Genomic DNA, 10,994 nt, shown 5'->3' with positions numbered 1-10,994 from the left:
CCCTTGAGTATGCTAGGCAATGAAAGTGCAGCGGTGCATGTTCAGTCATAATTCTGCAGCCACACAGTGTTGACTGTTTTTTTATTTTTTTTTTTTTTTTGTGGCCACGACATATCACGTTCCCACAAGTTATTTTGATGTGGCATTGATAAAACTAAGTGAACCGAATCTGTCCCTTCACGGGCACAGTAGGATCCGATCCTTTGCCAGCCATTTTTCATACCTGACCATGCTGAGCAAGGCATTGTTAAAGGTGCACTTTCCTGGCATGCTAAACTTAGCTCTAAGTAAATTTTACTTGCTAAAGTAGGTTACGTGAAAATTAGCAAAGAGAGACACACTTCACTGAAATAAGCAGGTAAATGACAATTAGCCTGAAAATGTGAATCCTAAAATGGTTGGGGATTAGCAGAATGTCGTTGTCTCTAATTGGTCAGGTATTCTAAATAACATGATATACACTATATTGCCAAAAGTATTCACTCACCCATCCAAATAAATTAATTCAGGTGTTCCAATCACTTCCATGGCCACAGGTGTATAAAATGAAGCACCTAGGCATGCAGACTGCTTCTACAAACATTTGTGAAAGAATGGAGCTCAGTGAATTCCAGCGTGGTACTGTGATAGGATGCTACCTGTGCAACAAGTCCAGTCGTGAAATTTCCTCGCTACTAAATATTTCACAGTCAACTGTCAGTGGTATTATAACAAATTGGAAGCGATTGGGAATGACAGCAACTCAGCCACGAAGTGGTAGGCCACATAAAATGACAGAGCGGGGTCAGCGGATGCTGAGGCGCATAGTGCGCAGAGGTCGCCAACTTTCTGCAGAGTCAATCGCTACAGACCTCCAAAGTTCATGTGGCCTTCAGATTAGCTCAAGAACAGTGCATAGAGAGCTTCATGGAATGGGTTTCCATGGCCGAGCAGCTGCATCCAAGCCATACATCACCAAGTGCAATGCAAAGCATCGGATGCAGTGGTGTAAAGCACGCTGCCACTGGACTCTAGAGCAGTGGAGACGCGTTCTCTGGAGTGACGAATCATGCTTCTCCATCTGGCAATCTGATGGACGAGTCTGGGTTTGGCGGTTGCCAGGAGAACGGTACTTGTCTGACTGCATTGTGCCAACTGTGAAGTTTGGTGTAGGGGGGATTATGTTGTGGGGTTGTTTTTCAGGAGCTGGGCTTGGCCCCTTAGTTCCAGTGAAAGGAACTCTGAATGCTTCAGCATACCAAGAGATTTTGGACAATTCCATGCTCCCAACTTTGTGGGAACAGTTTGGGGATGGCCCCTTCCTGTTCCAACATGACTGCGCACCAGTGCCCAAAGCAAGGTCCATAAAGACATGGATGAGCGAGTTTGGTGTGGAAGAACTTGACTGGCCTGCACAGAGTCCTGACCTCAACCCGATAGAGCACCTTTGGGATGAATTAGAGCGAAGACTGCGAGCCAGGCCTTCTCGTCCAACATCAGTGTCTGACCTCACAAATGCGCTTCTGGAAGAATGGTCAAAAATTCCCATAAACACACTCCTAAACCTTGTGGAAAGCCTTCCCAGAAGAGTTGAAGCTGTTATAGCTGCAAAGGGTGGGCTGACGTCATATTAAACCCTATGGATTAAGAATGGGATGTCACTTAAATTCATATGCGTCTAAAGGCAGATGAGCGAATACTTTTGTCAATATAGTGTATTTTAAATTCTTCACCATGTATTTTTAATCTAGTGCAACACAACACCTCGATTAAATATTTTAGGACAGAGCAAAAATTCCATAATTTGTTTCCATGACTTTGAAGATTGTATTCATTTCCATGACTTTTCCAGGCCTGGAAATTACAGTTTTAAAATTCCCTGATATTTCCAGGTTTTCCATGACCATGGGAACCCTGTTGTTATGAAATTGAAATGCGAAAATCTTAAAATTATTTGATTGAGTGAATTAAACCAAATCAGGCCTGCACATTATACCCAAATAAGGTTTTGCTTAATTAACCTGGATAACTGCAGCTGTGGAAGCACCTGCTTTTGATATGAGGGCTTTTTTGGTGTCGCTGAGGCCACTAATTAGCAACTGAATAATTTGGTGGAGATCTTGTTGAACACTCAAAAATATTAGCTATATTAAATGAGTAATAGCAAGATTGAGACCCTGTTACCTTGTTGACTTGTCCCATAATTTGATGTGTCTCACCTCTTTAGCATAAAAATTAGGACTAGTCTGGATTTTGGACTCAATTAAATTAGAAAATAAGCATTTTTTAATTTTATTATTATTATTCAGAAAAGCAGTGTGTGCCGAAATCACCCAGCCACACCAGTCAAAACTACCCTGCATTCAGTCAATCCTGGTTTCTCTAAATCAGTTTTAATTATTATTATTTTTTTAAAAGGAGAAACGACAAAAGCAATACTGTTCACAACACAAAGTACAATAGTACAGTTATAAGGGAACATCACAGGAGGCAAAATAAATTAGCTGGATAGGGGGTCCGTTTTAAAACTGAAAGTGGGTTGCAGAATGCAGAACTGCAGGTAACAAGTATGGCAGTGATCCAAGCCTGTGCAGCAGAGAGGCTGAAACATTATTGTGATATTGACTTTCCATAATTTACATCAGAGTGTTCTGAGCCCACTTCAGCTGAGCTAGATTGTGTTCTATGAATTAATAAAGAGGAACAGTTACAGACAAACAAACAAAGCACATGAAAAGACCAAAAAAGCAGCTAAAACATTAACCATATGGAAAAAGAAAAAAGGATGCAGGAAAGACATTTTCAGTGATATCCTTCTGACAGATGTGATTGAAAATCAATAAAATTTCAGATAATATTCACAGATTTGGAAGTTGCGTAAATCTAATCTTAAAGGGCCACATTTAGTTTGGAATTATTTTGACAGTTCCTTTATATATCACATAACTGTCATGGCGGCTTATGGCTCCAAAACACACCTGAATAGTTGGGCCTGTATACAGCCACCATTTGTGTCACTGAAAGGCCACTGTGCAGAACCATTTGAATATCTCTTCTTATTAATCCTAAATCTACTTGTGTATTTATTGCTGAAAGTTGAAACCTGCTGAATTTAGTGCAGTCAAGCAAACAGCAGCCATTATCACTTATTTCAAGCGATATGCTAACAAACTACTGTATACTGTATATTAGCTCTGTTCCTAAAACCTGTGCCTTGTGTGCATTGCTGCCCACTGCATTCATATGTCCTCCCTACCTTGGTAAAGTTGACAACCTTCAAATTTAGCATCCTTAATGTTATGGAACCTCACAAGTAATCGATTGGAACACTCTATGTAGGCAGCAACTCGTGCGTCACACAAATAGTTTATAGTATAATAAAGTTAATCTCTTGTACTTTTGATAGTTTTTTGCGTGAGCAGCCCCAGATACACTGGTTCTGATCCTGTGGGAATCAGGAAGTAATCATGTTCACATAAACAATGGCAAGCATGATTTCGTAGGTTGCGTTTTCGCTCAGAAAGTATTTTATTACTCCACTGACATTTAGATTTATGGTTGGGGTTAGAGTCTATGGTTAACAGAATATGAAGTCCTGACTGTATTACATCTTTTACAACTAAAAATACTACTTTCTTTTAGCGCCACTCTGTGGACATTCCACCTGGAAATTGGTCCACATGCCCATCCGTTAACAACACTTCCAGCTTTAGCCACTGGGGAGCAGTGATTTAAATTTTGGTAAGTACAGACCAATTTTAGCAGCAAAACGTTTAATCTACTGTTATAAAATTCACAGTGTAATCAGTGCTTTAAAACTTGATCAAAACAAGATATCTTAAAAGGCATCATAATGTTTCTGCCTACCTTTTGAAATAGCCTTCACCTCGGGAGCCTGTCTATGATGACTTAAAATACACTCTATATTTTGGGAGCTCACTAGATTTTAGATCAGAACTACAGTGAATAAAGACTGGTTCAATAGTATCGGCACTATGTGGATTCCTATTTTAGTTTATTTATTTATTTACTTCACCTTCCATGGCCAGGTGATATGCTCTATTCTGGGGCAAGAATACTCTACACACTTCTTTTCTGATACACATAGATTAGAAGTCACAGTGTAACATCTATCTATCTATAGCCTGTAACAGATGTTCTAAAATTATTTTACTATCACAAATACAGATGTATTGTAAACATCACTGTTTTATGTTGTGTACGTTAACATATGCACATGTAATTTGTAGTACATTCAAAATTAATCTTTATTTATAAATATACTGTTGTTCATTGTTAGTTCATGTTAGTTCTTAATGATGTTACTTCGCTTTATATTAATATAAAAAAGTATTAGTACATGTACAAATTAACATTAGCCAAGATTTAAAAATGCTGTATAAATATTGTTCATTGTAGTTTATGTTAACTATCCTGTAATGTTAATAGTTAAACAATCTTATTATTACAATGTCTTACCATTACATTAAATAAACAGCAATCATACAGTTCTTCCATAGATGCCCAAAACTACAGTTTTGTGTCTCAATGTTCACAATTTTCTTTCTATCGGCCAGACGCACCCACAGCCTACTGTTGCAGTAGACCATTTCAAGGACTATTTGTCTTTTAAAGGAAGTGACGTTATTGTTCCCTGAACATTTCCTGCTAGTTGTCATACTCATTCAAAACAACAGTGGGAGGCACTACATTCATAATGACTTTAACATGATTAACATTACCTACGTTAACATGATTGTCATACAGTATCATTGTTCAGAGGCTGGATGCTCCCTGGATGCCTGGAACTAACTGAAAGACAGCTTCATTGAACAGCTTCATTGATTATAATAGGAGCAATCCAACATTCACGATCTTTCCGCTGAGTAAATAGTTGTGAGCATCTAAACTACAATAAACTTTCATCGACTTTTGTAGATGCTCAGTCACAACAACACGTTTGGATAAGCCACTTCAGGTAAATATTTGATGTTATTTGAGAAAATACTGTACTGTGGAAAAGTCTTAGGCACATAAGATGTTTCACAAAAGCATTTGTCTTAAGATGGTTATTTATATCTTCAGCTTTAGTGTGTCAATAGGAAATATAAATGTTATACTCCCAAACATTACTTTTGCAAATGGAAATGATTAGAATAGAAGAACAGGGAGCCCTGCAAAAGATGTCATGGCCCCCACAAAGCCCCCCACTGAACATCCTGTCAGTCTGAGATTACTTAGACAGAAGCAATTGAGACAACCGAAATAGATAGAAGAACTGTGGTGAATTCTCCAAGAAGCTTGGAACATCCTATCTGCCAACAGCCAAGAAAAACTGTGTCCAGGTGTACCTAGGAGAATTGGTGCTGTTTTAAATGCAAAGGTGGTCACGCCGAATATTGATTTAGCTTTTTTAAGTTTACTGGACTTTGTATGACATTAAGTGATAAATGAAAACTATTTATGTCATTATTTTTGAAGACATCCTCACTATGCAACATTTTTCACAAGTGCCTAAAACTTTTGCACAGTACTGTATATTTAACACAGAGCCTTATTTAAAGGATCCAGTAATGATACCAGAAGTGCTCCCAGGACATTAGCATTCTAATTCCTTTGTTATTGTTTATATCCTTGAAATGATCAATAGTAACAAACGCAACTTCCACATGCGTCAGATTGACAGGTAAAAACATGAGCTCTTGTTTCAGTTTTGTTGATCATTTTGTGATTATTTTTTTATTATTTCAGCAGACAGCTTGCTTCACACAGTCGGTTCAACAACAATAAGTTATAGAGAGTAAACTTTATAATTCAATTGAACAGTGCACTTGCATTTAGACAGTTTCATTGTGTTCTGTGTTCTGTCCATGCACGGAATGAATCCTTGTCCTAGAACTGCTCAAGCAATGTGTTAATTACAATGGAATTACCCATTTCAGGGGTGGCCGAAATAACAACTTTAAATACAAACTGAGAAGAGCATGTTATGGATTAAACTGTCAGTCCTCATTCCCAAATGAACATGTATAACATCAGCAAGGATACCTTCATTTGCTCCAAAGTAAATTAAAGCTAATAAGTTAACATTAATTCATCAGGTCTTAGTAAAGGTGATAGTAAATAAAGAGTTCACAGCATCTTAGTGTGTGTAATGAGACGTTATGAGCGGTTCTGTTCACTTACACTAATTTTATCAGGTGTATAATCACCATTAAATGATGCTTTTCTCTTTTTATACAATTGTGATGATCATTTGCCTCAATCTGGTTCACAGTCTCCACAGTTTTCAATCAAATTACTGTGTAATTTACAATTTACTTTCCAAAAAACAAAAATATGCATTACAATGCCACTCTTCATTCCAGCCCACGTAAGAATATTGTCAATTCTGTTTTTGAGCATATTTTGCCAAATACCACTCCTTTCATGGCAATCTCCCATTAATTCCTATGGGAAGATCTGCAAAGCTTGTCAGAGCATACAACGGTATCCAAGGGGGCAGAGCTTAGTGAAGGGTCAATTAGGGGTGTCAGAGCCCCCCAACCCACCGTAATTCACACCCAGAGGTAGACTATGGCTGTAAAAACAAAACAAAACAACAACAACAACAACAACAACAACAAAAACACTTAAATATTAAGCACATTCTAATAATGTCTGAAAGAAGAGTCACTGTACTGACCAAACCTGGAAACAACTTGGTAACAGATATATATATATATACACTATATTGCCAAAAGTATTCGCTCACCCATCCAAATAATTGAATTCAGGTGTTCCAATCACTTCCATGGCCACAGGTGTATAAAATGAAGCACCTAGGCATGCAGACTGCTTCTACAAACATTTGTGAAAGAATGGGCCGCTCTCAGGAGCTCAGTGAATTCCAGCGTGGTATTGTGATAGGATGCCACCTGTGCAACAAGTCCAGTCGTGAAATTTCCTCGCTACTAAATATTCCACAGTCAACTGTCAGTGGTATTATAACAAAGTGGAAGTGATTGGGAATGACAGCAATGACAGGCCACGTAAAATGACAGAGCGGGGTCAGCGGATGCAGAGGCGCATAGTGCGTAGAGGTCGCCAACTTTCTGCAGAGTCAATTGCTACAGACCTCCAATGTTCATGTGGCCTTCAGATTAGCTCAAGGACAGTGCGTAGAGAGCTTCATGGAATGGGTTTCCATGGCCGAGCAGCTGCATCTAAGCCATACATCACCAAGTGCAATGCAAAGCGTCGGATGCAGTGATGTAAAGCACGCCGCCACTGGACTCTAGAGCAGTGGAGACGCGTTCTCTGGAGTGACGAATCACGCTTCTGCATCTGGCAATCTGATGGACGAGTCTGGGTTTGGCGGTTGCCAGGAGAACGGTACTTGTCTGACTGCATTGTGCCAACTGTGAAGTTTGGTGGAGGGGGGATTATGGTGTGGGGTTGTTTTTCAGGAGCTGGGCTTGGCCCCTTAGTTCCAGTGAAAGGAACTCTGAATGCTTCAGCATACCAAGAGATTTTGGACAATTCCATGCTCCCAACTTTGTGGGAACAGTTTGGGGATGGCCCCTTCCTGTTCCAACATGACTGCGCACCAGTGCACAAAGCAAGGTCCATAAAGACATGGATGAGCGAGTTTGGTGTGGAAGAACTTGACTGGCCTGCACAGAGTCCTGACCTCAACCCGACAGAGCACCTTTGGGATGAATTAGAGCGAAGACTGTGAGCCAGGCCTTCTCGTCCAACATCAGTGTCTGACCTCACAAATGCGCTTCTGGAAGAATGGTCAAAAATTCCCATAAACACACTCCTAAACCTTGTGGAAAGCCTTCCCAGAAGAGTTGAAGCTGTTATAGCTGCAAAGGGTGGGCCGACGTCATATTAAACCCTATGGATTAAGAATGGGATGTCACTTAAGTTCATATGCGTCTAAAGGCAGATGAGCGAATACTTTTGGCAATATAGTGTATATATATATATGTGACCACAGAGGCATAAAATGCACATGCATTTATATGACTATAATATCTGAGTAAATGCAAATGTGGATAATTTATGATGCAGAGATGGTTTGGTTTCTAGTTAAGTCTGAGAGGTGATATTTCTGTGTTTTAGTGGGAAAGAACACATGGACATGTTCATGTATGAATACACCACCATATATATGAAAGATGTTATCAGCATCTAAATTTTTAAGACTTGTGTGTGCAAAAGCTACCTATGCTTTTCAGGGTGCTATATATTTACATTCAGGGTGCTATATATGGGCACCTGGGGGGCACCGAAAAGTCCACCAGCTTCCATTTCTTGCTTGATTTATGTAATTGAGGGATCCAATAGCACTCTCCTCATCAGATATTCACCATGCACCCCCCCCCCCCCAAAAAAATATGCTTTATAAAATTAGCATAAGATTTAACACAATTAAACATTTATCAGAGATAATAATTATACATCTTTTATTTTGAAATAAGTGCACATTTTATTTTATTTATTTATTTATTTATTTTTACTTTTGTCTACATACCTTGCTGCCCTGGAGCACAATTCATTGGACTATATTGACTATACTCTTCGACTAAGGGGTTCAGCCTTCTCTGTGGGAGTGGCTGATGAGGAACTCAGCACTCCTACAGTGACCGCCACATCCAAGTCCTCAGCCACCCTGATGTAGCCTCCATCCAAGTCCACCATGTCAGAGTACACTTTCATGACCATCACGCCTTCCACGGTCCACGGTCCACGTGCCAGCGCCCACGCCTGCCACGGTCCATGAGCCAGCTTCCACACCTGCCACGGTCAATGACCCAGTGCCCACACCTGCCCCGGTTAACAAGACTGTCTCTGCCATCCCAGAGCTAGTGCCTGAAGCCTCTGCCATCCCAGAGCTAATGCTTGAAGCCCCTGCCATCCCAGAGCTATCATCTGAAACCTTGTCAAGTTATGTTATCAAGTCTGCCATGCAAGGCCATTTCATCACACCTACCATGTCAAGCCATGTCATCATGCCTGCCATGTCGTTATGCCTGCCATGTCAAGCCTGCCTTGTCAAGCCATGTTATCACGTCTGCTTCATCATGCCATGTTGCCACGTCTGCTTCGGCGTCCCCGGCCATCTTGACTGCCGCATCCCCGGTCACCTTGAACCTTCTGCGGCTCTGCCCCCAGAGTCTCCTGTGGCACTGTTTCCTGAGAGTCTAGCATGCAACGCTGCCTTGTCAGCCTCACCATGCCACGCTGTTTCGTCAGGCCCTGCTCCAAAGCCCACGTCTGTCATGAATCATGCTAGAAAGACTTTTTCGTAGTTATTTGACTTTTTATTGTAATTTTATCATTACAATATTACTCTGCAGATGACATTCATCATTAATTGTTTGTTTTAGCTACTTTGTGCTTGAGTACTTGATTAAACTGCACGAGTCTGGACCTATTGTTTAGATTGCCTTTCAGCTTCTTTTGAATAAATCTGAACATCACATAAAACCACAGGATAATGAATGGGTGCCCTGAAAAATTATGATGAATAATAAAAATCCATCTTTACAAAATCTTCTCAGTAGTTTCAATGAATTTTGATATGGGCCGTAAATCAGTCCACATAACATTTAATGACCAGCCATCATAACAAACTTCTATTTACAGACTGTTAATTGACCTCTCCATTGAATTCCCAAGAAACTGTCTCCCTAGGCAACATTGATTCATACAAACCTACCCAATGATTCGTCTAATAGCACTGTACTTTCCCAATGTTGCTGCAAATGCACAAACAATACGTGATGAAATCACAGCAGTGGATTACTATCACGACGGGTGAAGTCAAGCAACCCCAGGATGTTGTTAAAATGGCCAATCACCCAAGTTATGTGGTGTGTCCGATTTGCTCTTGTGGAATTAGCATATTTGACCTCTAATAGCTTGGTGTTTGCTATTATCCAAAGGTCTCTGCTCATTTCAGCTCTGGATAAATTAAGCTGATTACAGCCCATATTTATCCCAAACTCTGCATCTATTGGCATGTAAATTAAAATGTAAATGAGGTGGGGTGGATTGGTTGGCATGCAGTAAATATTCAAATTGCAAGAGCGTCAGGCTGTAATCAGTGGTAAATTGTCAATGGTGGAGGAGAGATGAGGTCTGGCATTATTAAATTGCATCTCTAAATTCAGAAATTACAAATGCACATTGCAGTGTGCCACACGAAATCGACTTTCTTTATCTCTTATCCTATTCACATTCTAATGAAATTGAAATGAGGCAGCTTGACAGTAACAAATTGCTGTAATTAATATCCCAGTTTGTGTCTGTTTGTAATACCCCGCGGAGACATAGCGCATGTGGAGGCTTCACGCCATTCACCACGGCATCCACGCACAACTCACCATGCGCCCCACCAAGAGCGAACCACATTATAGCGACCACAAGGAGGTTACCTCATATGACTCTACCCTCCCTAGCAACCGGGCCAGTTTGGTTGCTTAGGAGACCTGGCTGGAGTCACTCAACACACCCTGGGATTCGAACTTGTGAACTCCAGGGGTGGTAGTCTTTACATATTTCATGTGTTTTGATCTTATTGGTTCCTTGGTTTATTAGTCTTGTCTTGTTATTGGTTCATGTTTCATAGTCTTTTATCTTGTTAGCAGTCTTGTATTTTCATTGGTTGTCTTGTTATCTTGTTTCCCAAGTCTCTGTAAGCCCTCATGTTAGCCATTTTCTCTTGTCGAGTATTGTGACTGTTTAATCCGGTAACGTTGTCCTTGATTCTTGTTCTTTGTTTGTTTTCTTATAGTCACGGCAAGTCATAGTTAAGTCAAGTCTAGTCTTGCACCATAACACCCCACACACACACCTAAATATCTCACTGCTATGCCATTATGCAACTCTTCAGTTTGTTTTTTCCCCCAGTCATTTTCACAATTCACTTTCAGGTGTCCCTGTTATACTATTATTACTATGTAATTTTTTATTTTATTTTTTTTGGTACTGGTATTGTAATTGTATTTACATGCATAAGGTGT

At 40.1% G+C, this 10,994-nt stretch overlaps 1 protein-coding gene across 1 annotated transcript; it reads right to left on the bottom strand.

Moving 5' to 3' along the window:
* Positions 1-478: 478 nt before the first annotated feature.
* LOC127448393 (uncharacterized) lies at positions 479-7,923 on the bottom strand. Its single transcript, XM_051710880.1, has 2 exons — positions 7,670-7,923; positions 479-1,424 (listed from the first exon to the last, which is right to left on the bottom strand). The coding sequence occupies exons 1-2, from the start codon at positions 7,771-7,773 to the stop codon at positions 905-907; spliced, it is 624 nt and encodes a 207-aa protein (XP_051566840.1). The 5' UTR covers positions 7,774-7,923; the 3' UTR covers positions 479-904.
* Positions 7,924-10,994: the final 3,071 nt, after the last annotated feature.

The sequence above is a fragment of the Myxocyprinus asiaticus genome, chromosome 11 (assembly GCF_019703515.2).
Source record: "Myxocyprinus asiaticus isolate MX2 ecotype Aquarium Trade chromosome 11, UBuf_Myxa_2, whole genome shotgun sequence".
NCBI classification, from domain to species: domain Eukaryota; kingdom Metazoa; phylum Chordata; class Actinopteri; order Cypriniformes; family Catostomidae; genus Myxocyprinus; species Myxocyprinus asiaticus.
The sequence above is the reverse complement of the archived record's forward strand: the minus strand, read 5'-3'. Positions and strand labels throughout refer to the sequence as shown.